At 46.4% G+C, this 27,959-nt stretch overlaps 2 protein-coding genes and 2 pseudogenes across 7 annotated transcripts in view; 2 read left to right on the top strand and 2 right to left on the bottom strand.

Annotated features, from left to right (window-relative positions):
• The window catches only part of PRAS40 (Proline-rich Akt substrate 40 kDa), a 275,365-nt gene that overhangs the window by 190,607 nt on the left and 56,799 nt on the right, over positions 1-27,959 (top strand). For all 6 annotated transcript variants that reach the window (XM_084586178.1, XM_084586179.1, XM_084586175.1 and 3 more), the window contains one exon: positions 27,508-27,579. In XM_084586178.1, the coding sequence (XP_084442304.1) occupies positions 27,508-27,579 (72 nt within the window). The remainder of the gene's footprint in view (positions 1-27,507; positions 27,580-27,959) is intronic.
• LOC146171965 (uncharacterized) lies at positions 3,984-4,984 on the bottom strand (annotated as a pseudogene).
• On the bottom strand, positions 15,983-17,164 carry LOC146171964 (uncharacterized; annotated as a pseudogene).
• Positions 18,324-19,847, top strand: LOC146171963 (uncharacterized). Its single transcript, XM_084586173.1, has one exon. It carries the CDS (start codon positions 18,479-18,481, stop codon positions 19,622-19,624), a length of 1,146 nt encoding a protein of 381 aa, XP_084442299.1. The 5' UTR covers positions 18,324-18,478; the 3' UTR covers positions 19,625-19,847.

Genomic DNA, 27,959 nt, shown 5'->3' with positions numbered 1-27,959 from the left:
TAAATGTGCTCCTAGGTAACGATTTTCGCCGCGAGGGTCAGCTGACGACAGCGAGGCGTGAACATGGCGGCCTGCAAAGAAACAGCTGATTTTCCCGTCTAGTTGCTGCTTTTTACGTGTAGTTTAAAATCGAGGTCCTCTGCGGATGTTGTAAGTTGCCGGAAAAATCTGACTGAAAGCAGCAAAGGCTACGAACCTGCAGTAAACAGCTTGGTGAATGTGTTTGTCACGAAAATAGCTTGCTGAAGAGTTTTTCATCAGTGCTTACCAGCGATGACAAGAGCGACGAGCGGTAGCCGTGTGATCTAGTGTTGTTTCTTTGGAAAATACAAGAGGAAAATGAAGGCTACACTATTACTTCTGCCGATAGATGGAAGCTGACAGTATCAGTAAAGTAGGTGTCAGCCGCTATGCAAGAGCTCGCGACTGCAGTGCGGGAAACGAGATCTGACGCACGACTCTTCACCACTGACTTGTCGTGCAAGCCACAGTGACTCGCTGCTGTGCTTCGCAACCAGTTGACTTCAGGCACATTGGGCTCGGTTCTTCATATTGCGATTGATGCTGCTGCTGCTCCATTCCGTTCATGTTCAGTAGCTGATGTTCTGTGTGAGGTACAGAAACCGACGTTTACGCTCCGTTTTGGTTTGTTCAAGAGAAAGAAAGCACTTTTTTTTTAATTGTCACCGAGGCGAGAACGAGTTTGTTCTACCAGACCTCAGTTTAGAGGCGATAAAGGTAGGCCTGAGCAGGGATGTCTAGTATGTTGCATTTCGCGCAGCGGTAAGAGTGATGGTGTTGGTCGCACATTGTTGCAAGGCCTCTCTGACGGTGTCATAGTTTCTGTTCGTGCTAGACGGTGTCCACTCTGTCGGCAGGAAAAGCAAGCGTATCATGCATGTGATGCCGCGAGCGAGCTCGAAATCGGCTCAATTTCTGCGATCGCACTATGACAACTAGCTTTCAAGTGCCTTTATATCCATCAGAGTCTTTAGTGTTTCAAAATATGTTCATTTTACACACATTACGCATTCTCTTTCAATATTATGTGAATTATGTACAAGCCTTTTCTATTAAAATATCAGTTTGAACAGAAGACGAATTTTTTTGGTTATTTGTTGAAAAGACTTAGAAAATAAATGCCAATGACAAAAGTAGCTGTGCAAAATGTGTATATCACACATTTATGGCGTAGTCATTTATTGGATGCTTATAGTTTAGCTTCCTCTACTGTCTTCAAGCTGTTTAGCATTCTTCTTGACAGTGTTGCACGTTTTATTAGTGTAAAATAACCTTTATTCACACATAGTCCCAGCAATGCATTTGTTATGATTGCAGTTATTTTATTGTCACTAAGATTTTTGTCATTCAGCAGTCATTCTGGGCACTGAAGCCAAGTAAAATGCACTATTCTCCTAGCAGCTGCTACAGCAGAGCAGCAGCTACAGCTTTGTTATATCTGATATATAAGCATTTTGTATACTGCACCATGCATACAGTACCTATTTGTATAGGTAGCTTCAATATGCAATGGAATGGCTTCTTTGGGCCTAGTAATTTATTCTCGAATGTACATGTCAATGTTGTATGGTCAATGTATATCAAGGTACATGTGCTTCTCTATATGCTGCCTCTTTTGCAGTACAAACACTCAAGTGAAATGCTGCTGCCAAGAAATAAGTGTTTCTACTGAATATAAGTGGCAGTGAAAAAAAAAAAATCTTTGTTGGTAGTATTTTCTGATTACAATCAGCATCATGAACATTTACTGCCTTGCTGTAATACTGCACTTTTCAGTTTAAGCATGTTTACACCACAGTGACCACAGCCAACTGTACCAGGCTGCAAAGACGGTAGCAGAGAAGAGACAGCGAGCTGGGACTGGGATGGCTTGGCGCTGGTGTAATCAGCCATGACTTCAGTGGGTAGTTGCCGTCTCATGGGTAACCAAAATATGACATCCACTTAGGCCCATCTTTTGCTAATCTCAACAGCTTTTGAGCATGCTTTAGCACTCAATTGAAGATCCATACTAAGTAGCCCACAGCCAGAATCGTAAACATTTGCAGGAATGCTTACAACGTGTGCCAATGCTGTTTAGGCAGGCATCATTGTAAGGACAGCCTTGTAACTTGGTAGTGATGATTACCTGCATAACAGAAGCACCCCGATTTCTTAGGCAGCAAATAAATTTAAACACAATAAATAGTTGTCTCCTATTGCTTTTGCCATGAACAAAATTTCACTGCAACATGCATTCTTTGGCATATAGCCCGTCTCAGCATATTCAGGAAATTACCTCTTGCCAAAGCCGAAATCTAAGTCAGTCTCTCCCTGCAAGGCCTGTCTTTTTTTTAAAAAAAAAAAAAAAAAAAAAAAAAAAGTCTTGTCCTCAGAAAAGACTCCCGGTCTTTGCAGAAATGAAAAGAAGCAGGCGTTTTTATGGCGCATTCACTTCCAAGCCGCGAATGTGTCGCAGGCAGGGAGCGTGACAAATGGCCCGAAACCAGTCATTGAGGAGCAAGGCGCGCTGGACAATCAATAGTCCCTTCATCCTGTGCTTTACATATAAAGGGCAGGTATACAGAATCCTTTCGACAGCTCTCGCTAGGTCATTTTGAAGACAACTGTTAAAAAACAATGCACGAGTGGGAACGAGACCTTTTGGTTGGAAAAAAAGCCTTGCAGAGAAGCCGACTTACAACAAGTGGTATTGCACACATCAATGCATATAATCAAGATCGTTTGATGACCAACACGGGTTTTTAGAGCTTAATCAGGAAAAAGACGCAGGTGTTCAGCAGACCTTCGATCCCCTTTCAGTGCACAGGAGTACCGCTATCAAACATTATGGTGTCGCAGCGCTGGCAGACAATTGGGACAAGACTAGGGACACACACAACTGCACTGAACTTACAACTTTATTTTGGACGCTTTTGATTCGCGCATATATAATTGATAGAAGGATGAAATGAAAAGAAGCAGGCGTTTTTACGGCGCATTCACAAACGCTAGACGAACGCGCCGTGCAGGAGGCGTTGGTCCGGCGGGGCAGCCAGGGTCACGAAATGCGCGTGTTCGCTTCGCAGATCTGAGATAAAGCAGGCACAATACAAGTTTACTATGATCTTCAGAACTCTTCGGCAAACACACGCAGTCAATAACAAAATCTACTCACTATTGTGATGTTCACAACGTGCGTAGAACCCCTTGCCTAGCGACTTGTTTCCGTATCCTTGACGGCAATCATCGTTCCGCCCGATGGCTTCCGCTACCGACGCATTGCGTGATGCAAACGATCTTACATTCCCTACGTACGTTGGAAGCACGGTATAATCGTGGTTTGAAGCCTCTGGTAGCAAAAAAATGCGGTGCGCTTGCCGCTGCAGTGACGACGCACTCGCCCGCAAGCCGCCGTTCATCGATGTCCGTCGGCAATCGTCGCGCAGTCACTACACTTTCTGCTTGTTCCCGAGTTGAACAGAGCCGGAGCAACTTGTCCGGCAAGTCAAACGCGTCCTCGTGCTTCTTTCTTCGCTGTGGATCGCCGATACACTGCCTCAAAGCGGCGCATCGCAATTTACGCGGCCGCCATTTTCGCTCTCAAACGTTTGAGACTGCTTCTGTCGCTCTCAAAAAAACGCTCTCAATTGACGGCCATATTTAGGTGCTCAACGTCATCATTTCTTTCGTGTTCATGACGTCTGATGACGTCCACCGGTGCGCAGAACTCACCGGTCAGAACTGACCAATAGGACATAGGCCTTTGAGAGCGATTTTGAGAGCGATCCGTTTGAGAGCTGTGCGTAATACGGCCGCAGGTCTAGCCGTGGGAAGGTGGTCACGTATTCGTCGACGTGCCAGGGCCTACGTGAAATAACCGGCGCGTCGGCAACTGAAGATCACCCTATCCGCCACACAGGAACGGGAGGGGGGGGGGGGGGGGGGGGACCTCCCCTCCTCTTTCTGCATGGCGGCGACGGTGTTCTATGCAGTCACGTTATCTTGACTCTCTAGCGGCGTCAGCGGCATCCAGCGGTATCAGTCGGTCGCTGCTAGCGCTGGGGGGATGAAAGGGGGGCGGAGCTGGTTATGAGGCCGACGCCGACGCTGTTAAGGGACGAGATGATTGCTACTCTATTTCTGTGATGCGGTTGGATGTATCGTCGAAAATGTAACGTTTAGGGCCAATGTACAAAGTCTTGTAGCGGAGAGAATAAGCTACTGATCTGGGTTTAGCAAATGACAGATGTTTTCTTGCTTTCTGAACTGGGCGAGTGAAGTCTTCGCCGATACTATAGTTTGTTCTTTTGAGCATTCGGCCTTTTGATAGAAGAGCGTCCTTCATTTTTTATTGTATGAATTTTACTGTTATGGGAGGATTTCGATCCTCTGAGTGTTTCCCTAAACAATATGCGCGTTCTATATCTGTGGGGTTAATATCAGTTTGTAGGTTATCATGACAAACCTTTATAACTAGTTCCTCAGACTGAGCATAGGTCTCATTAGTAGTGGTGTCAGGGATTCCATAGATCAGATTATTACGGCGCGACCGGTTTTCAGCATCATCAATACAAGCCTCTAACTCCAAAACATGGCGAGCTGTTTCAGTTGAGGTCGTTTGCAGGTTTTCTGTGTCTTGGCACAGGGGCATGAGTGCTTGATAATGAGCCTCTAAGTCAATCAAGTGCTTGTTAAGGTCGTTTATTGTTTTATCTGCTGTTGTAAGCTGTCTTTTGAGGTATTTTATCTCTTCTACAAGTTGCGTTTGCCCTGCGGTTAGTTTCTACAATTCGGTTAGGACATTGTCTAAGTTTGCTGGACCAGGATTTGTTTCTACATCACTGGATAGGGTTAGTATCAGGCGGACCACATGAACAGATTCACAAGCAATAGAGGCGCAAAACTGTGGGCTCGGGAACTGTACCAAGAAATTATTGCTCGATTTTTTAGCATAGAGTGCATATATTTGACTGACCTGCATGGCGAAGGGAAAGCGGTTAGCAAACTGCGCTGTGGCACAGTCACCAAGCCCACAAAGCTGCGTCGACAATGGCTCTTCTTTTATAGATGACGGGATAGCTGCTCTTGATGGCGATTCGTCTTTCCAGGGTGGCTCGAGAACAGGCAGCTCATGTTCCAGTGATAGGATTGACGGAAATGGCAATACGATGAATCCGTGAATGGGGTGGTGTATGGCCGCCCCATCTTCGTAGCCTGGGGACGCCCGTCCTGACGAGGCACCCGAAGACACACAAGCCAGGGAGTGAATCAGCAGGCTACTGATTAGACAGACGACCATCTGCAGGGCAAAGGGAAAGCGAAAATGCGAAAAAGGTGCGAAAATGCACAATTTTTTAATTAAAAGCTTAGCATCAGCATGAAATCTCGCTTTTCCCTGCTTGTTGGGGAGCAAATATGAATACTCCGCGCACAATTTTCACGACGGAGCCAATGGTCTCTCGGGGAGCATAGCGCGCGCATGTGTTGGCCGCTGTGGCGAGGCACGACAGGGGCTCACGCCATGACGAGGCAATGGCGATGACATTCCAGTCAGATGCCTGTCAGCCGTTGCATGGCCGGACTCAAGCTGTGGCGGTGGCGACGACGTTTGAGTCCGGCTATGGCCGTTTATGACCTCGGAGATCACCGCGCCGTGCGCAGTGATCTCAGAGGCCATGGGCTGTTTGTGCTAGTTTTTGTCTCCGCCGCTAGATAAGGCAGAACGTGAATGCGTGGGTCATTTAAACGCACTTCGGCGGCAGCGTTCAACTGCGGCTGGGGCCGTTCATGACTTCCGAGATCACTGCGTGCAGGGGTGCGATCTCGGAGGCCATAAACCATTGGTGGTAATTTTTGTTTTTTGCCGCTGCTAAATAACGTTGCACGTGATCGCACGAGCAATTTAAACACACTTCTGCGGCGGGCGATTCGAGTGGTTGAAAAATTGTGTTTGTTGAAGATTTTCCGGCTCTTTTACACATTTTCTGCTGTTATAATGCAAAAAAACTGCTTTGTTATAACCGATATAGCGTCAAAATTTGAAATTTTTTTTTTGGTATACAGAAAGAACTCCCATAGAAATAAACCACAAACCAACCAAACTTTGATTTTAGTTCGTTTTATCTGATAATTCGCTATGTTTGTGTTCGTTATAGCGAGGTTCGACTGTATGTCAAATGTGGTGTCATTTATGACATTCCCTTAACATGTGGGAAAGTGTGAATGATTTGGCAGCCGAGCACAAGTGTTCCATGAAAAACAATAAAAATTTACCCACCCACTGCTGATCTTGCAATTTCAAGCCAAAGTGTGAACCAAAGCTCACAGGAGTCAGAATTCCTGGGAAATAAGATATAAGACCTTTAGGCAGGTCCAGGTTTTATGCACGGACAAATTTAACTTTAACTGCAAAATTTTCGAGAAAGCTGTCTAGCTTGGGTGAATGTCAGGGAGTAATTACTCCCTTATTACAAATCTACTCTGCCTTTTGGATTCCCCTAAATATTCGACTGAAATAAGATTTTTAAGTGGGAACAAGGACACACTCGTCCATGAGTTTCGTTAAGCGTCTTATATCAAAAGGCTGTGGCGCTCTGTCCCGTTCTTCTTTTCTTGTGTGTGTGTTTTGGCACCTTTAACTTATAATGAATAGACACCAACAAGAAGTTCTCTTAATCAAAAGGCTGTGTTTGTTGCATGAGTGACACTTTGGTGTCTCAGTCAGGATGTCTAGCAACCGGGAAAACCGAGAAATCTGGGAATTGTAAGGGAACATTTATGCACTGGGATAAGTCGGGGAAATATCAGGTAAACTATAAATAATTTCGCCAAGTCAGGGAAAATATGGCACAATATATTCTGCAGTGCATTTTCATTTTAAGCTGGTGCACAGCAAGTATGTTGTTCATGCATATTTTTGTGTGTGTGTGTGCTGTCACCAGCACGCAGCCTCCATGGTGACCACGCTGCAAGCCGCGGTATATATTACGTTGATGCCAGTGCATGGCTGAGCTTCCACAACAGAAGAGCCAATACGCACGTGAGGGGGGTACACAATAAAATATGCTAAAGCATTGCATGGGAGCAGTACGCAACAAAAAGCAAATAACCTCACGATCGGCAAGCTGTGCTGCCAAGCGTTCTTAGATCATCATCATCATCAGCCTGACTATACCCACTGCAGGGCGAAGGCCTCTCCCATATTTCTCCACTTAACCCGGTTCTGTGCTAGCTGCATCCACTTGACCCCCGCGAACTTTTTAACCTCATCCACCCACCTAACTTTCTGCCGCCCCCTGCTACGCTTTCCTTCTCTTGGAATCCAGTTTGTTACCCTAAGCGACCATCGGTTATCCTCTCTTCGCACTACATGACCTGCCCATGCCCATTTCTTAATTTCTACTAGAATGTCGGTAACTTGAGTTATTTCTCTGACCCACTCTTCTTCTTAGAGTGGGTTCTTAGATAGAGACAATTAGAAAACTATGCTGGCACGCCGCATTGCGGAGTAGGCCCAAACAGTCGGCTGTGTGGCGCTCGCCAATCTCAGAACGACAGCAGCACCCCACACTGTGGTGGAGAAATTTTAAATGCTACTAACCCTATTCTTTCAGCAACACAACGAAAAATAGAACTGCATTTGCATTTTTTAAACACATGCTTGTACACAGATGAAAGCCACCACGTCTGCTGATGCGTCTGAAGCAGGGAGATTGCAGGCGCGGCTCAAGCGTGTCGTCTGCCTGTTTCAGATACGTCTGCAAACGTGATGGCTTTTCATGTGTACAAAGGTGTGTTTAAAAAACAAATGCAGTTTTATTTTCCGCTGTGTGGCAGAAAGAAGAGAGTTAGTAGCATTTAAAATTTATCCACCGCATTGTTGGGGAGGGGCACTGCGTTCGATTTTGAGATTCGGTGCCAGATGGCCTTTTCATGCTTTTTCATGATCGATGAATGCTATATATAAGGGCTAGTTATATTCCGAGCATTTTTGATCATCTGATTGATGGTATGGATATGATCGATAGTAGAGTACCCTTTCCGAAAACCGGCTTGATCTTTTGCTTGATTGCAGTCTAAGGTTGTGCTGATTCTGTTAGCGATTACCTTAGTAAACACCTTGTACAGTAGAACCCCGTTCATACGTTTTTCACCGGTCCGAGAAAAAAAGGCGTAACAGCCGGGAACACGCAACAGTGAGGAAGGCTCCAAAAAGGAACGAGAACAGTGCAGCACTTCAAACAATTTATTTCCGCAAAGTGACGTTAGGACTTAAAAAAATCAAGAATAATGGACTGCCATTTCTTTCGCTCGCTAGAAAGCACCAGGTGCTTCTCATTAGCCTGGCAAGCCGCATTGCTGTCCACGTCGCTTTGAGGTGCGACATACCTACGGAGGAGGTCTAGAGCCGCGACCGCTTCTCCAAAGCTAGGATCTGACAAATCCTCGGAATCGTGTGATTCGAGCTCGTCATCACAATCTGCGGCTTCACTCGCGACCGAGCTCGCAACAATATCACCGATACTGTGGCACTCCGATGTCACGACGGCAGCATCCACTGCGACGTAGTCGTCGTCGTATGTGAGTCTCGTGGCACCCAGCGCATCCATCACCTCAGTGAGCTCTTGATAGCAAGAGGCTGCTTCCGACTCCCCAGCGTCTATGTCAGGAAATTCCCCTTCGCCGTCCGTGCGAAAGCCACACTGCGCGAAGCAGTGCTGTGCAGTTGATGTAGCCGCTGCAGCCCACGCTGAAGCGACATAGTGCATAGCGTCAAGCACCGAAATGGTCGTAGGCTGCTGTCCACGATCACTACGCGCAAGACAGTGCTTCACAACACACTTCCGGTAGGAATGCTTCAGGTTCTTTATGATGCCGGCATCCAGCGGCTGCGGATGGCTTGTAGTGTTCGGTGGGAAGAACACAAGCTTGACTAATTCATTTACACTTCTTTTTGGGCGAGTTGGCACATTTTTGGAAAACTTTAAAAGAGCGCAAGCACACACGACCACTTCTCGTCTCTTGTCCTTAGTGGTCGTGTGTGTTTGCGCTCTTTCAAAGTTTTCCAAAAACAAGCTTGACGTTCCGAAGAAACTCCGGGTCTCTTGGATGGGCAGCACAATTGTCTAGAAAAACGAGAACGCTCCTGCACTGGGATCCCATCTTGTCGAAGTAGTGAAGGAATTCTTCGAACAACGAACATGTCATCCACGCACGACTGTTACTTCTGTAGTGACATGGCAGCAGGCGAGTGTTCTTCAAGCACCACGGGTTTCGATATTTGCCGATTACCCATGGCTATAACTTATCGGAACCATCCATGTTGCAGCAAAGGAGCACCGTCAATCACTCTTTGCTTGCTGTTTTTGCCTCCATGACACGCTTCTCCTTTCAGGCTTAGGGACTTCGATGGCTGCACCCGAAAAAAAAAAGGCCCTGTTTCATCGGCGTTGTAGATGTCATGAGGCGCATAGGCCTCAATTAGTATAGCAGATAGTGTGGCCTTCTAATCGTCGACTGTTGCCAAATTCACACTTGCTGATTCACCACTTACTGTCTTGTACGCGATGCCGTGCCTCTTCCGGAAATGGTCGATCCAGCCATTCGACGCCACAAAGTCCGTGATGTCCAGTCTGCTGGCGATGCCTTCTCACGCAAAATGCTGCCATCAAAGTTGACGCCGGCAGTGCCAGCTTGCTTGAACCAGGTCAGAAGAGCGAGGTTTCGATACTTGGCCCCACGAGCCAGCTTAGCTTTCGGGCCGAAAAGCGCTGCATTGCCTTCAATCTCGGCACGCTTTGAGACGATGCTGTTAAGCGTCGACCGTAGCAGACCAAGGTCACTGGCAATATCAATTCTTTTCCGCGCTGGCTGCCTGTCGACAGCGTTGAGTGCATCCAGCTTTTCCTTCAGCTTGCGTGACGCCATCGAAGTACGTCAGATCACGATCGTCGGATACAAAGGACAGGGGTTAGTTCGACTGGTTCACGACCGGCTTTGTCGTGGACTGGTTCGACGGATGGATGGATGGATGAAGCTGTACCCTTTGAATCGGGCGGTGGCGGTGCACGCCACCTAGCCGACGTTCACAAGGCAGATGGCCATCTAGTGGCGGCCTCTCCAACTCGCGTGCGGCTTCTTGAAGTTAGTTCCGCAGCCAAGCCTAGCCAAGACCGTTCAAAAATCAAAGTGGTGATCGGCACGCGTTGCCTCAGGCGGGTTCGCGGTGACCAGTTGCGACGTATCATGCGGGAACGTTTTCACAGCTACAACTTAACAACGATGATCCCAATACATTGGATCCTACGGGAGCAATGCCGGGACCAGATGAAAGCGATGTAACAGCCGGGAAAATGCAGCAGTGAGGAACGTAACAATGGGGTTCTACTGTACGTAGCAGATAGTGAGCTGATTGGTCTCTGTAATTTTTTGAGTCCCTAGCATCCCCTTTCTTATGAATTAAGATAATGTTAGCGTTCTTTCATGATTCCAGTAACGCCATGACAACAGGCATGGCGTATACAGGTTGGCCAGTTTTCCTAGCGCAATATCTCCCCTATCCTTCAACAAATCTGCAGTTACTTGATCCCTTCCAGCTGATTTCCCCCTTTTCATAGTTTCTAAAGCTTTCTTAACCTCGTCCTTCATCATTGGTGGAACGCCTGACTGCTTTTCACTATTGCTAACCTCAATATTGTCCTGACTACTTCAGCTACTGTAGAAATCAGTATAGAACTCCTCGGCTACTTTGACTATCCTGTCCATATTCGTGATGACATTGCCCGCCTTGTCCCTTAGCATGTATAGACTTTTTTAGTTTCGATGCCTGGGTGCAGCCATCTTAGTTTGATGGTGGTACCCCGTATGAGCCCAACTGGGAACGTCCGCTCCGGCTCCTCTTGACACCATCTTGAGCTATGCTGTGCGTGTTGATGCTGCGGTGCGGCAGTGTAAAAGTGCTGTTTTGCGGTGCTCGTGAAAGCTATTTGACACCTTGTTGCTGTTTGTGCTTCGTTTGAGCACGCCAGCAAACCATATACCATCCATTTGGCATGGCAGCAGCTGTTGGAAACAGCACTCGGCCGGGGTGACTGCGAAAGACTGCGCTCCACTTCCGCAGTGAGGATGTATCTGTCATATCTTTCACGATACATGTATTTTCAGTTATATTTTATAATCGCGATGGTAACTGTACACACAAACACACAGCGAATGAACAGTACGGGCAGCTACCGAACGCGGAATGCAGATACTGCGAAAGATTCTTTCTAGTTATCGCCGCATTGATTTAACATGAAGTGCGACCCATTTCAATATAGGATCGAGCTGTCCTGCTTCTACAATGTATACTTTCAAGTTAAACCACGGTTCAAGACCAGCACATAAAAGAAGTATTGTCTAAAGTACCATCCGTCGACGTTTTTATAAAACATTGGTATTTGTCCTGTGGCGCAACAACATCGTATACCCCCATCCCGTACCAGCATCGTTTGCACGATGTGTTGTTGAGCAAAATGTCAAAAAACGTGCACTCTCAGCTGCACCATGAAAGAAGGCGACAAATTCGCAGCACATACAGCAGCGCTTATACGAAAGCGGCGCCGCCCGCTGGCACGGCGGACTACGGCACTCTCGTTGAGCGCTACTCCCTAATCCTTGCTAGGCCTAAATTGTTTCGCATTGAAGGCACATCCGACGACGCTTTGTAATTGCTCAGCGCTAGAGTAAATAATCTCTCATGGAACTGCCTTACTGGCGATCCCATAGTATCAGTAAAAGAAAGATGTAAATTTCGGTGACGCCTTAGCAGCGAAGCCAGCATGCAGACGAAGAGCCGAGCGCCGCATTCCACCCATCGGTAATGTGTTGCGTAACTTATTTGCATTGCAATTATCAATAACACATCTTTCTTTTTTTGTCGGCTTATAGTTTGAGTGAAGAACAGATTTTAGCACGCTCTTGCGTTGCCGGAAGAGATCCACCGTATCGTTGGTGCTGAGGGCTTGCAGGAGGCACGGCCTGCCCGGCGTGCGTGGCTACTACAGCAGAGGAAGTGAAATTGGCATCATATTCGTGAGTCTGTTATTGGTACTAAGTCTATCTGGCTTACATAAAACGTTCATAGGCGAATTAAATAAGGATAGACTGGAAAGCAGTGAAGCAGAAACATATCACAGCCGAACTCGGACTCTCGATGCATGCTTTCCGCATACGCTTTCGGCAATCATATTGCGATTCCTTTGATTGTTTGTGCAGTCCACGATCACGCATTGCTGTCCCGATGACATTACCACTAAAAGGGGTGCTAATAAAGGTATTTAAGTCTCTCAAACGACAATATACCGAGGTGCAAGGCCGCTCTGCTATGCATGAAGCGTGCGAATGCGCAGCCCGCTCGGTACTGGCAACAATGGGCCGGCGAAAGGAATCATGGTTAGAGAGTATTTTCGTCCTCTCCTGCTTGCTCTCATTAAAACGGTCTATACATCTGATTTTTGCCTAAGCCCAATTTTCTCTTCACCACTTTAAGGCTTCCCCTGTTCTTTAGAGCGTGCCAGTTCTATCCTGTCTGTTGGGTTTGAAGATTTGAGACTTTGGTGTTTATCAAATCTTTCGTCACCTTAGATAGTTTACCAGTATCCTAACTATACTACTGCCTACTTCTACCACGAATTCAGTAATGATCTCTGAATTTATCGTTCATTACTTCTACGCTAAGGTCATCATTCTCAATTAAAGCTGAATATCTCTTCTGTAGCGAGATCCTGAATTCTGCCCTCCCCCTCACCGCAAATGCGTTGATGCACTTCTTTCTTACTAATATGTTCCATCCCCGCTTCAGATCTAGACTAATTCGAGACCTTACTATCCTCTGGTCACTGCATCACGCCTTTCGGATTTCCTCTACATCCTGCATACAGGGTGCGCACAGGTGCTTGAAGACCTTGAATACCATTAAATTCAAGGCTTTTAAGGGCCTTGAAAACAAACTTCCGTAATTCATGACTGGTCCTTGAAGATTCTTGAATTCCTTGAATACTCAGTTCAGTTCAGTTTATTACCTTAAGGACCCCCGTGGGGGTATTACATAAGGGGTGGATTATACAAAAAAAAATAAGTACAATGGTTGCCATATGGGTTCAACATACAATATGATCTGTTAGTGCTTTGGAAAAGTTGGATGGGCAGGTGATAGCGGCGATGCTGTGGGAAAGGCCGTTCCAATCTAATGCTGCTCGGGGGAAGAAGGAGGCAGCGAACGTGGTCGTATGGGTCCGAGGCCGGGCAACTTGAAGAATGTGACCAGTGCGATGCGATATGCGAGCTGGTGATGTGATATAGCCTGCGTAACCATGGGTGCTGTAAAAGAACTTATGAAACAGGTTTAGGCTGGCAATGCGGCGACGAATAACAAGGGTTGATAAGGCGGATTCTGCTTTTAAAGACGGACGACACGCTGACTTGGTATGAATAGGTATTGGGGATGAATCTAGTGGCACGGTTCTGGACGGATTCGAGGGCATTTATGAGGTATATTTGATGTGGATTCCATATGGGGGATGCATATTCTAGTTTCGGTCTGATTAGCGATTGGTAAGCCAGGAGTTTAACTTGTTGGGGAGCGTGACGTAAGTGGCGTTTCAAAAAGCCTAGTGTTTTATTCACGGATGATATTGCATTAGAAATATGTGTGCGCCAAGATAAATCATGAGATAGCGTGACTCCTAAGTACTTAAATGAGTTAACTGCTTCTATTGGGATTTGAGCTATATTGTACAAAAAAATAAATGGTTTAGTGCGACGGGTGAAGGATACAATCTTGCATTTCTGAAGGTTAAGTGTCATCATCCACAGGTCGCTCCATTTCTGAACGTTAGTTAGGTCAGTCTGGAGGGCTTCTTGGTGGGAAGAGTTATTAATAGTACGATAAATGACGCAATCATCTGCGAACATACGAATGTGACATGATACGTGAAGGGGCAAGTCATTAATGTATATTAAGAATAATAACGGTCCGAGCACTGATCCTTGGGGGACGCCTGAGGTTACTGGAATGTAATCAGAAAATTCGTTATTAACTATGACTAATTGGGTTCGATTTGTTAAAAATTCCTTAATCCAGTTTAGAATGCTAGGGTGAATATTTAGGTAAGAGAGCTTAAGTAGTAATCTCTGGTGTGGTACTTTGTCAAAGGCTTTTGCGTAATCTAAAAAAATAGCATCAATCTGTTGGTTGCAGTCAAGGTTGGCATGTAAGTCATGAACAAATGTAGCCAGTTGTGTCTCACAGGAAAGGTTTTTACGGAAGCCATGTTGTGATGAATGAAAGAAATTGTTGGAATCGAGAAAGTTCATGACTTGAGAATAAATTACATGCTCCATGATTTTACAAGGAATGCTTGTTAGAGAAATGGGTCGATAATTTAAGGGCGAGTTTTTGTTACCAGACTTGAAGATTGGGACGACCTTTCCCACTTTCCAGTCATGCGGTATGTTACCTGAAGAGAGAGACTGAGAGTACAATAGTGATAAGTAGGCCGCGGAAATGTGCTTAGTATTTTTCAGAAATTTCGAGTTAATTTCATCGATCCCGGCTGATGACGTTAGCTTGATGTTTTCGATACGAGATGATATACCATCTGCAAAGAAAGAAACTGGATCCATGGTTGACGCTGTGAAGGAACTTATGAAGGCGTTAGCAGGTAAATCACACTCTTTCGCAAAAACAGTTGAAAAGGCTCTATTGAAAATGTCAGCACATTCACAATCGCTGATGGTTTGACCCATATCGTTAGTAAGAATAATTGTATGTGTATCCTTCGGGTTTACTACGTGCCAGAATTTTTTAGGGTTGTGTATTAGCATTTTTGGCAAGTCAGAATGGAAAAAGGTGTGTTTTGCGTTGCGGATAGCAGCAAGGTAATCAGCTTCGGCAGTGTAGTACTTTTCCCATGATGCTTGGCTTGGGTTCCGCTTTGCTGCCCGATAGTGATGCTTTTTCTTGTTTTCCAGGCGTTTCAGGGCCGTAGTAAACCACGGTTTTTGCTGGTTAGCACGGAAACTAGCTACCGGAATGTACTTGTTTGTTAGTTCGTTAACTTTGTCCCTGAAAATCGTCCAATTTTCGTTAAGAGACTTTGTGTGGAAATCGGTTTCATAAGTTGTAAAAAAAAGCAGTTAGTTCTTCATTTATTGCTTGAAAATCACCTCTTTCATAAAGACGAATTGTTTTCCTGGAAACTTGACGAAGCATGGGTGTAAAACTGAAGGTAGCATGAATGACTTTATGATCACTTATTTCCCTTAGGTATGTAATACTTGTTGCGCTATCAGGGCTGTTGGTTAATATCAGATATAGAGTGTTGGCGGAATTCTGCGCAATGCGCGTTGGCTCTAATATTAGCTGGGTAAGGTTGAAGTTAAGACAGACCTCGACAAAATTTTTTGCTTCTGAAGAATTTGTCATGGAGGTGTAGTTACGCCAGTCAATAGTGGGAAAATTGAAATCACCAAAAAGAACAATATCTGCGTTAGGATACGATGATGTCAGTTCACTCAGCACATTGTTTAGTTTGTAGGAAAAGTCCGGATCATTTTGCGGTGGCCTGTAACAGACTCCTACCAGCACAGTTCGGGGGGCAGCGTGGCAGAGCAGCCATAGCAGCTCTAAGTTAGAATCTACATTGATTAAGGATGCTGAAAACTGCTGATGTACGGCTATGAGCACGCCACCGCCACGGGCTATTTCCCGGTCTTTACGGTAAACTTTAAAGTTGGGCAGCGCAGCTAAAATTTCGGTATCACTGATATTGTCTGCTAACCACGTTTCTGTAAGCATGAGAAGGGTGCTGTTGGTTGATAAGACAAGACTAGATACGATTTCCCGTTTCGGTAAAAAGCTTCGTATGTTAGTAAATACTGCAGATAAGGTAAGATTAGTTCGGGGGATGTGCTGTCGGGGTGTTGCTTTAGAGCGAGCAGAGTGTGATTGCTATGGCACTTCTTTTACCGTTTCCGTCAAGTCGTCGAATATATACTGCTTGGGGCCTATGTACAGTGTTTTAAAGCGCAGTGCGTACTTATCAGATGTTTCTTTCGCGAAACGTAATAAATGTTTGCGTGCCTTACGGACAGAATGTGAAAAGTCTTCTCCTATGCTGTAGTCGGTGTCTTTTAGTTTCCGGGCGTTTTTTAGGATGGATTCTTTTGTCTTATGGGAAGTGAATTTAACGATAATGGGTCGACATCGTTAACTTGAGTGACGGCCAAGACGATGTGCTCTTTCTATTTCTTTTGGGTCTATGGTGATGTCCAAATTTTCACTGCAAAGGCGGGTGACCAGTTCTTCAGACTCGGAGGATGTTTCCTTTGAGCTAGTATCAGGTAAGCCATAAAATAGCGGGTTGTTACGGCGCGACCGGTTTTCGGCATCGTCTACTCTGGATTCGAGGTTACTGATTTGGCTCGCCGACGTGGCGGCATCAGTCTTAATGGATTCAACTTCTGTTTTAAGTGATGCGAGGTCCTGATAGTGGGTTTCTAATTCGGTAATGCGCTTACTTAATTCGGTGATCGATTTGTCTGTTGCTACTAACCTGCTGCTGAGGTCTTTTACTTCGCTGATTAACGTGCTTTGGCCCGATGTTAGTTTCTGTAGTTCTGCAAGTATGGCGGCAGTGTCAGGACCAGGGTTAGTTTCTATGTCACCGGATTGCATAAGCAACGAATGGACAACAGCAAAGCATTCAACGACAATACAAGTACAACACTGCGGGCTGAGCAGCTGAATTAAGAAGTAGTTGCTCGATTTCTTTGCAAAAAGAAAGTATGATTTTCTAACCTGCATGGCGAAGACAAGAGGGTTACTCGTCCGCGCAGTGGCACAGCTGCCGAGCCCACAAGGCGCCGCGGTCCACAGGCGATCTTTTATAGTTGGCGAAAAACATGATGTCTGCGGCGATTGTATTTCCCACGACGAACGGATGGTCCCAGAGCCAGGTGGTGGCGAAATCCAGGTAAACGTGACGTCAGCCGCTGTTACGGAATGGGTATCAGCTTCATGACTGCCGTAGTGATGACGATAACGTGGCCGCACGTCAACGCAGGCAGCAGCCAGAACAGGCAACAGCACATGTGTGAACACAGGAAGGAGCACCTGCATGGCGAAGACAAGAGGGTTACTCGTCCGTGCAGTGGCACAGCTGCCGAGCCCACAAGGCGCCGCGGTCCACGGGCGATCTTTTATAGGTGGCGAAAAACATGATGTCTGCGGCGATTGTATTTCCCACGACGAACGGATGGTCCCAGAGCCAGGTGGTGGCGAAATCCAGGTAAACGTGATGTCAGCCGCTGTTACGGAATTGGTATCAGCTTCATGACTGCCGTAGTGATGACGATAACGTGGCCGCACGTCAACGCAGGCAGCAGCCAGAACAGGCAACAGCACATGTGTGAACACAGGAAGGAGCACCTGCATGGCGAAGACAAGAGGGTTACTCGTCCGTGCAGTGGCACAGCTGCCGAGCCCACAAGGCGCCGCGGTCCACGGGCGATCTTTTATAGGTGGCGAAAAACATGATGTCTGCGGCGATTGTATTTCCCACGACGAACGGATGGTCCCAGAGCCAGGTGGTGGCGAAATCCAGGTAAACGTGACGTCAGCCGCTGTTACGGAATTGGTATCAGCTTCATGACTGCCGTAGTGATGACGATAACGTGGCTGCACGTCAACGCAGGCAGCAGCCAGAACAGGCGACAGCACATGTGTGAACACAGGAAGGAGCACCTGCATGGCGAAGACAAGAGGGTTACTCGTCCGTGCAGTGGCACAGCTGCCGAGCCCACAAGGCGCCGCGGTCCACGGGCGATCTTTTATAGGTGGTGAAAAACATGATGTCTGCGGCGATTGTATTTCCCACGACGAACGGATGGTCCCAGAGCCAGGTGGTGGCGAAATCCAGGTAAACGTGACGTCAGCCGCTGTTACGGAATTGGTATCAGCTTCATGACTGCCGTAGTGATGACGATAACGTGGCCGCACGTCAATGCAGGCAGCAGCCAGAACAGGCAACAGCACATGTGTGAACACAGGAAGGAGCACCTGCATGGCGAAGACTAGAGGGTTACTCGTCCGCGCAGTGGCACAGCTGCCGAGCCCACTAAATTTGAACTGGTGTTTTTCGTCATGAAAACTTTTATTCTTGACTGAGTTCTGAATGAAATGTGGGGAAGGAAACGTATCGATTTTTAGCCTATTTAGTGCATTCTGGTTAGGCAGCTGGCAACACTGCAGTGGGCGCGCGGCTGCGTCATCCCATCGCTATCGCATCGCCATCACTCACCGAGCCCAACGTTTTTAGATAGGTTTACCGAGCCGTGCGGCCGTGTCTACGCTGGCGTAGCCCTAGTGCTTGCATTTTTGGAATGAGCGTGGCTTCTGCCTGTCAGCGCACGTGATATTTTCATATGTGACACAATGCCTGGAAAGAGAAAGTTTCAGGCTACGTGGCTCCACCATGACGAATACAAGCAGTGGATTGCGCCTGATACAACGAGTCCGCATCGAGCTAAGTGCAAGCTTTGCGGTAAAACTGTGGATGTGACTGCCATGGGTGAATCCGCTTTAAAAAGTCACATGAAAAGTGGCAAGCATATTGGCGCAATGAAGGTAGCGCAAGGGAGCGCGTTGAAAAGGCACCTGACGCCGTTCGCGGTAGAGCAGTCTACTAGCACGTGTTCCTCGCAGTCGCCAAGCCTAAACGATGCTTGCAAAGCGCACGAGCTTGTCACTGACACTGAAATTCTTTGGACTCTGAAAGTTGTGACATCCCACTTTTCGTACCGGTCGTCATCCCAAGCAGGGGAGCTATTTCAGCGCATGTTTCCGGACAGTGAAGTGGCAAAGGCGTTTTCTTGTGGTGAGAAGAAATGCGCCTATATGACGTGTCACGGTCTCAGGCCTTTCTTTCTTTCAGCATTGCAGCGAGAAATAGAACAGTGTGAATTCTATGTCGTACTGTTTGACGAGTTGGCAAATGACTTTCTGCAAAGTAAGCAAATGGATGTGCACGTGAGGTGTTGGGACTGTGCTCACCAAGTGACGACCAGGTATTACAGCTCCGTTTTTATGGGGCATTCCACAGCCGATGACATTCAGGAAAAGTTGCTAAGCGCCCTCGAGCCTTTGCCTCTTGCCAAGATTCTTCAGATATCGATGGATGGGCCCAATGTCAATCTGAAGTTCTTCAAAGGTCTTCAAGAGCACTTGCAACAAAACCACCAAGTTCTGTGTGTGGACTTAGGCACTTGTGGGCTACACACAGTGCACAATGCTTATAGGGCTGGAGTTTCAGCGACTAAATGGGGACTTGACTGCTTGTTGTCTAATCTGAGTGCAATTTTTGAAGGTGCTCCAGCACGGAGACAGGACTTTTCGGCAGTTACAGGCCAAGATACCTTTCCTCTTAAGTTTGTCGCCCACCGGTGGGTGGAGAATGTTCCTGTAATTGAGAGAGCATTGCTGTTGTGGTGTGACATGAAAAAGTACATTGAGGCTGCTAGAAAAAAAGAAGTCAGCCTGCCAAAATGTGCATCGTTCAATAACTTGTGGGAGTTCTGCTGAGATGCTTTGCTGCCAGCAAAGTTGAATTTTGCCTTATGTGTGGCGATGGCACTGAACCCTTTTCTGGTAGAGTACCAGACAGACAACCAATGGTTTTTTTCCTTGCAAGGGATTTAGAAACTGTTCTCAGAAAGCTGCTGACGAAGTTTTTGAAATGTTCGATCCTGTCTGCCAAAGGGATAGTGGGTCTGCTGAAGATCGACATTGATAATGCCTAGAACCATATTCCACTTGAAAGGTGGATATAGGCTACAAAGCAGAGCAAGTTCTCAAGAATTCTAAAGTGAGCTCAAAGGACGTGTTTCAATTCCGGATGGAATGTAAACAGTTTTTGATCAGTGCCACAAAGAAAGTTCTAGACAGAAGCCCCTTGAAGTGTTAGGGGCCTTTCTTCACTAGACCCACGACAGATGTGCTCGAAGCCAGAGGAATGCCTTGCAGGTTTCAGAAAAGTGTTGGACACCCTCATCACTGCAGGTAGAATGGCTGATCACCTTCGAGACACGGTGCTGGCCGAGTACACGGAGCTCCTGCACGAGCAGAAACATCAGCTTAGACAATTTGACAAGTGCGCTGACAGACTGGATGAATTTTACCCTGATCTCTTGAAGTTCAGTTCAACCTACTCGAAGTTGTGGAGCATTGTGAAACTTCTGCTTGTCCTCAGTCATGGCCAGGCAACTGTCGTGCGTGGATTCAGTGTAAACCGACAGGTGTGCGTTGAGAATCTAAAGGACCTTTCATATGTTTCACAACGGATCGTGTGCGATGCGGTTGAGAAAGCAGGTGGTGTTCTAAACATTCCAATCACCAAGGAACTGAGGATCGCTGTGTCAGCTGCAAGGCAAAAGTATGGAGCCTACTTGGAAGCCCAGAAAAAGCAGGACCTTGAAGCTTCAAAGCAGAGAAAAAAGCACTGCATTGAGGAAGAGCTTGATGCAATGAAAAGAAAGAAAAAGAAGCTGGAATTGACAATTGATGATCTCATGGCATCTGCAAATGCCTATGCTGATAAAGCAGAGGCAGAAAACAATGTGACACACATTGTAAAGTCCAATAGCCTCAGAAAGACGGCCAAAGACAAGAGTGAGGAGCTACACGCCATCAAGCTCCAAATTCAACAAAAGCTGCTGGAGCTCCCCTGAATTAGCCCTGAGGAGCTGCTTCCTAAGGATTTTTTTGTTTTGTGCAGTTGAAGCAGTGGACAATATTTTGTGAGGGTATAGGAAATAACCAACAATTTTATAAAACTAATTTTTTACTTTTCTGCGGGATATGACCAAACTTTCACTGTGATATTTTATGAAGCTATATTTAATTTTTTTCTGTGCAATAGAAGCAAATTTGATGTTTTTTTTCTTTGTGGAATAAATATTTCAGACGTTTTGAGAGCACTGTTTGAAGATCTTTGACATGGAAAAAAAAATTAAGCCCTCGAAGGAGGCCTTGAAAATCCTCCTATGGGGGCTTGAAATTCCTTGAATATCCTTGAATTTTTTTCTTTGCCACCTGTACGAACCCTGTGCAAAATGCTAGTGATAGGACACCAATATGAAGTCAATTTCATTTTAAATATCCCAGCTAGGGCTTTTCCATGTCCACTTCCAGTTCTTCCATTTGCTGAAGAAAACATGATTCTTAAGTTATTGTACTCTGCAAACTCAACTAGTAACTTCCCCCTGCTATTCCTAGAACCAATGCCATAATCACCCATTGCCTGGTCTTCAGCCTGCTTTTTCCTTTTTATCGCGAAGCAATACTACTTTAGCTACCACTTCAGCCAGTGCCATGCCGCGGCCGCATAGCCACGCTTGACCTTTCGCGTGCCCTCGCTGCGGGATGTCATACCATCTGTGTAAAAACGGGGCCCCATCACACGCCGTCGCCTTGCGCGGCGCATAGCCACGGCTGCGGCCTGACTCCCGCTCTTCTCGTCAAGCCCATGAGATGCCGCCTCCAGCCTATACGCTTCGGCAGGTTGCAAAGAGAAAGCATCAGCGAGCTACGGAGACAGAAGAAGGAGAAGAAAAATCCCAGAAGAGACCCATCGTTCATTGAAGTCCTCGACTCCAGATATTCCCTTGAACTATGCCAACTGCAACCAGTGTCAACAACTCAGTGGGGAAGCAGTTTAGACAATCATGTACGGACCTGATGAATATATGATGAGTGATGTGCAGACCAAGAGTCATTTCTTCACAGATCACCGAAGCATATTTATAGGTTTGAATAAAAGATGAAAACGAGTGACATGTGTGTGTCGTCATTCTTGTCTGTGCATGTTTACCCATGACAAACATAGCAGAAACAAAGCACAACCAAGAGTATCACCATAGCCATACTAGCATAAGCATAACCAGAGCATCACCACAAGCGGTACAATAGCAGAACCCACGTATTGCTTCGCAATTACCAGGCTTAACCAAGCTAAGCCACAGCCAATTTTTTGGCATTAAAGTCACCCATTAGTAAAGTAGAATAAGAGAGTAATTACTCTTGGACATCCACCCAAGGGAAGCTATACGGCTACAGAGGAAAGCTATACAGCTTTGTCAGAAGCTTTGGAATGAAAGAAAAATTTGTGCAGTCCGCACCACTGTCTTTCCTGAGGCAGTCGCTCTACCAACTGAGCTAACAAGGACGGTCAGCAGAACAGATGGCAGGGCGAGAGTGAATTTTTCAGTAACTCGAAGGGGCAGTGGTGTTGTTCGAATATTTAGGGGAATTTGTATTAAGGGACTAATTGCTCATTGACATCCACCCAAGCGCAGCTGTATGGCTACAAAGGAAAGCAATACAGTTTTCTTCAGAAGCTTTGTGGTGAAAGAAATATTTGTGCTAGTCCGGGGATCGAACCCAGGACCGCCGCCTTTCCGGGGCAGTCGCTTTACCAACTGAGCTAACCAGGACGGTGATCAGAACAGATGGTAGGGCGAGCGTGAATTATATGTAATTCGAAGCAGGAATAGTGTTGGTCGAATGTTTAGGGGAACTTGTATTAAGGAAGTAATTATTATTGACATCCACCCAAGCACAGCTGTATGGCTACAAAGGAAAGCAATACAGTTTTCTCAGAAGCTTTGTGGTGAAAGAAAATTTTGTGCTGGTCGGGGGATCGAACCCGGGACCACCGCCTTTCTGGGGCTTTTGCTCTACCAACTGAGCTAACCAGGACGGTGATCAGAGCAGGTGGTAGGGCGAGCGTGAATTATATGTAATTCGAAGCAGGAATAGTGTTGGTCGAATGTTTAGGGGAACTTGTATTAAGGAAGTAATTATTATTGACATCCACCCAAGCACAGCTGTATGGCTACAAAGGAAAGCAATACAGTTTTCTCAGAAGCTTTGTGGTGAAAGAAAATTTTGTGCTGGTCGGGGGATCGAACCCGGGACCACCGCCTTTCTGGGGCTTTTGCTCTACCAACTGAGCTAACCAGGACGGTGATCAGAGCAGATGGTAGGGCGAGCGTGAATTATATGTAATTCGAAGCAGGAATAGTGTTGGTCGAATGTTTAGGGGAACTTGTATTAAGGAAGTAATTATTATTGACATCCACCCAAGCACAGCTGTATGGCTACAAAGGAAAGCAATACAGTTTTCTCAGAAGCTTTGTGGTGAAAGAAAATTTTGTGCTGGTCGGGGGATCGAACCCGGGACCACCGCCTTTCTGGGGCTTTTGCTCTACCAACTGAGCTAACCAGGACGGTGATCAGAGCAGATGGTAGGGCGAGCGTGAATTATATGTAATTCGAAGCAGGAATAGTGTTGGTCGAATGTTTAGGGGAACTTGTATTAAGGAAGTAATTATTATTGACATCCACCCAAGCACAGCTGTATGGCTACAAAGGAAAGCAATACAGTTTTCTCAGAAGCTTTGTGGTGAAAGAAAATTTTGTGCTGGTCGGGGGATCGAACCCGGGACCACCGCCTTTCTGGGGCTTTTGCTCTACCAACTGAGCTAACCAGGACGGTGATCAGAGCAGATGGTAGGGCGAGCGTGAATTATATGTAATTCGAAGCAGGAATAGTGTTGGTCGAATGTTTAGGGGAACTTGTATTAAGGAAGTAATTATTATTGACATCCACCCAAGCACAGCTGTATGGCTACAAAGGAAAGCAATACAGTTTTCTCAGAAGCTTTGTGGTGAAAGAAAATTTTGTGCTGGTCGGGGGATCGAACCCGGGACCACCGCCTTTCTGGGGCTTTTGCTCTACCAACTGAGCTAACCAGGACGGTGATCAGAGCAGATGGTAGGGCGAGCGAAAATTATCAGTAACTCGGAGCAGGAACAGTGTTGGTCGATTATTTAGGGGAACTTGTATTAAGGAAGTAATTATCATTGTTATCCACTCCAAGGGCAGCCATATGGCTACAAAGGAAAGCTATACAGCTTTCTTTGAAGCTTTGTAGTGAAAGAAAAATTTGTGCTAGTCCGGGGGTCGAACCCAGGACCACCACCTTTTCGGGGCAGTCGCTCTACCAACTAAGCTAACTAGGACGGTGATCAGAACAGGCGGTAGGGCGAGTGTGAATTTATCAGTAACTCGAAGCAGGAATAGTGTTTGTCGAATATTTAGGGAAACTTGTATTAAGGAACTAATTACTCATTGACATTCACCCAGTCATGGGCAGTATCGAAGATACATGTATCTTCGATACTATGTTTAGATACATTTTGAGTATCGGTATTAGGTATCGTGTGCTGAAAATGAAAGTATCGGGGTATCGGTATCGAGAATACATTTTTAAAGTGTCGTGTATTTTTAAGATACTCGATACTAAAGAACACTTTAATGAGACTGGGTTGACGGCGCTCGCTCAGATGGTAGTACAGGCCCTAAGACAGCTTAGCTTGTAGTACCGCCTGATTTCCCTACAAATGCCTCGGCCCCTCAACATCAACCACAGTTCCAGATTTCTTTTGTTTTTAAAACTGAACAAGGCAATGGTAACTAGGTGGTCGTGAGGTGCTTTACATTTAAGCATCAAGTGCATACCTCGAAGCTGCTAAGCTTTTAACAGACATACAGAGAGATATGAACAAAGCGGAAATGCAAAGCGAACACATAGTAGGCCTCACACCCACTGCTGTACCCCTAGCCGCTCCTTCCACCTTTTGCCATCCGCCCCCTGTCGGTCTCTGCAGCGTTCGATTCTCGTCAAGCAGTGCCCTCTGTATGCTGACAAACGCCGTTACTTATGCACAACCTTTCCCAAAACCCCTGGGCTCTGCGTGCCAGCTTTGCTTGGCGGCAAGAACACAGGCCGCTGAAGTCTAAGTCCACCACGATGCAGTCGGTTAACCATGTTCTTGTAGTTACGGTGTATGACGGAAAATGAATGCATTCTTTGTAACTGCACAGGGCTTCCACTAGACTTTAAAAAAAAGTTACATCTAAAATTTTATGAAATGCACGACATGAAAACTATGAATGCAGTTTTCCAGCACAGTTCGAATAACAAATTATGCATTGTCAAACAATTTTTTTTTTTTTTTTCGAAAAACATTTGAGCAAACCTTGAATAAAACTTGTAAAGATATCTCTATCTAAAAAAAGTTATAATTTTTGTAATGTGCGAACTGTTTGACACCATATTAGCCACTTTCTGTTAAAAAAAGACACTTCTATTTTTTATCTACAACCAGCCGTACTTCTCCAGCGACGCTAAAGAACTTCGAGTTTCCTAAGTGCATTCAGTCAGTGCGGATATGGTTCACCCTCGCACGCTTATAAAAGACATATTCATCAAATACAACACTGCAGTTTGCTCGTGTGTGTATGTAGAGAAGCTTTTCTCATTTGCGTCGCTTTTAGCATGCCCTCATCGTGCTCTTTTCGGACTAAAAGGTCAGCCATTTTATTTTTCTTGTTTTCCTTCTAGCTTTTAACAATATGCAGAGTTTCAATAGTTTGTTATCGCACTTATGGCAATATCACTGCTCAGTTCTCCAATCGCATGCAGGTTGCCGCTTTGTATTTGTATGTACAGCCAGTGCTCACAGGTCAGTGCGCATGAAGAGCATTAGTTTAAAGATTTTGCTAGGCTGCTTGTGGAAGCAATCGTTTAATGATAAGCATGGTTTCAATTCAATGGGAAATTCTGACAAGGACAGCTGCCCAAAAATTAACTTATTGCTGGGTATTCGTTTAAGCCCTTTCAGAAAAACTATGGTATAGGAATGCTCTAAAGATTCCAGAAAACACAGTAAAATTTCCTCATGCTGCTAATCGTATTAACACCTTTATTGTGTTAGGATTTCAGTGATGTATCGAAGTATCAACTATACAGTACGGAGTATCTGTATCGAAACTCGATTCCTATTCGAAGCCGTGGCCCAGTGGCTTGGTTGCCCGTCTCAGCTGCGGGAGGTGTGGTGTTCGAGGTTCGATCCCCACCGCCGGCCACCCAACCGGTAAAAAGTGGGTACAGGCTTCCCCCGACCTGGTCTGGGAGGAGGCTCCTAATGTATACGGGCCACAGACCCGGTTTAAAAAGTCGCTATCATGATTTCAGTACCGGTGTATCTTAAAAAGGGCCACATAATGGGCTTTTGCCGCACAAGGCGGACTTATTGTTGTCCGATGGCGGAACTGATCACTACCACATCGGAGCAACTATTTGGGACCTATGACCCCTTTCCCAAACATTTCACCCTGAAGAGCCGAGCACCAGACCGGGGGAAAGCTTGTACTCATTGAACAGCCGGTGGGTACCCGGCGGCACCAGGGATCGAACCCGGTACCTCCCGAATGCGAGGCGGATGCTCTACCACTAGGCCACCGGAGCGGTGGCCTTGTGGTAGAGCATCCGCCTCGCATTCGGGAGGTACCGGGTTCGATCCCTGGTGCCGCCGGTTACCCACCGGTTTTTCAATGGGTACAAGCTTTCCCCCGGCCTGGTGCTCGGCTCTTCTGGGGTGAAATGCTTGGGAAAAGGTGCCACGGCCCAAATAGTTGCGCCGATGTGGCAGTGATTCGTTCCGCCATCGGACAACAATAAGTCCGTCTCGCGCGGCAAAAGCCCTTTACGTGTATCCTGTATCGGCACCGGAAATACAATTTTTCAGGGTATCGTGTATCGGTATCGAAGATACTTTTTCGAAGTATCTTGCCCAGCCCTGCATTCACCCAGGCGCAGCCATATGGCTACAAAGGAAAGGAATACTGTTTTCTCAGAAGCTTTGTAGGGAAAGAAAAATTTGTGCTGGTCCGCCGGGGATCGAACCCAGGACCACCGCCTTTCCGGGGCAGTTGCTCTACCGGCTACCACGTGACGGCTCCTCGGCTCGCCGCGTGAGGGCGCTCGCTAGGACAGTATAATAAGGCTCCTCCATTTTTTAAAGGTAGCGACAGGTCTTGATCTAGCCGCCGCTCCCTCCGATAGGCGGGTTGGCTGCACGTTACCTCTTCGCCGCCAAGCTCCGCCCAAAGGGTCCAGAGGTGCTCGCTGCGCCGCTGAAATGCACGGTGATCTGCGCTTGCCAGCGAGATATTGGCCGATTAGTTAAGCAAAAAGTACTTCACATGCATCTATTGCATTTTTAGGAGTGTATGTGCAGTACTTAGTGCTTCTGACAGATGGTAGGGTGAGCGCGAAATTATCAGTAACTCGAAGTGGGAATAGTGTTGGTCGAATTTTTAATGGAACTTGTATTAAGGAACTAATTATCATTGACGTCCACCCAAGCGCAGCTTCGTAGGTAAAGAAAGTTTGTTTAACTATGGAGCTTCTGAGAAAGCTATATAGCTTTCCTTTGTAGCTGTATGGCTGTGCTTCATTGGATGTGACCGAGTAATTACTCCCTTATTGCAACTAGAATATTGATGGTACGTTTAGTGAAGCAGCTTGATAAGGATGTGTGCTCTCTTGTGTACGCAGAGGTGTTCCGGTTGGACGGGTTTGAGGATGACGAGGCAGCTTTCCCGTCGTCAGAAGAGGAGGACTCGGATGGTGAGCAGGATGGGGCCATTTGTTACTGGTGAATGGGCACTGTGAAAGTGCTCCAGGACTTACCAGCGGTGCATTGTGTTTGAACTTTTGCATGAACCGGTCAGCACATACCTGGCAGCCAGCCACAATGATGGGTCATTCTTTCTTGCCAAGGCTGGTTAGAATACTGTCGAAATTACTGCTTCTGGAAATTTTTACACACCTCTCCGGGGTGGCGCAGTGGTTAGAGTGCTGGACTACTGTGGCCAAGGACGCGAGATCGAATCCCGGCCTCGGCGGCCGCTTTTCGGTGGAGGCGAAATAAAGAAAATAAGTGCACATTAAAGAACCGCATGTGGTCGAAACTTCCCGAGTCCTCCACTACGGCGTCTATCATAGCC

Source organism: Amblyomma maculatum, unplaced genomic scaffold (genome assembly GCF_055883805.1).
Source record: "Amblyomma maculatum isolate TAMU_Amacu unplaced genomic scaffold, ASM5588380v1 scaffold_15, whole genome shotgun sequence".
Lineage (NCBI taxonomy): Eukaryota > Metazoa > Arthropoda > Arachnida > Ixodida > Ixodidae > Amblyomma > Amblyomma maculatum.
This window is presented reverse-complemented; position numbering and strand designations above follow the sequence as displayed.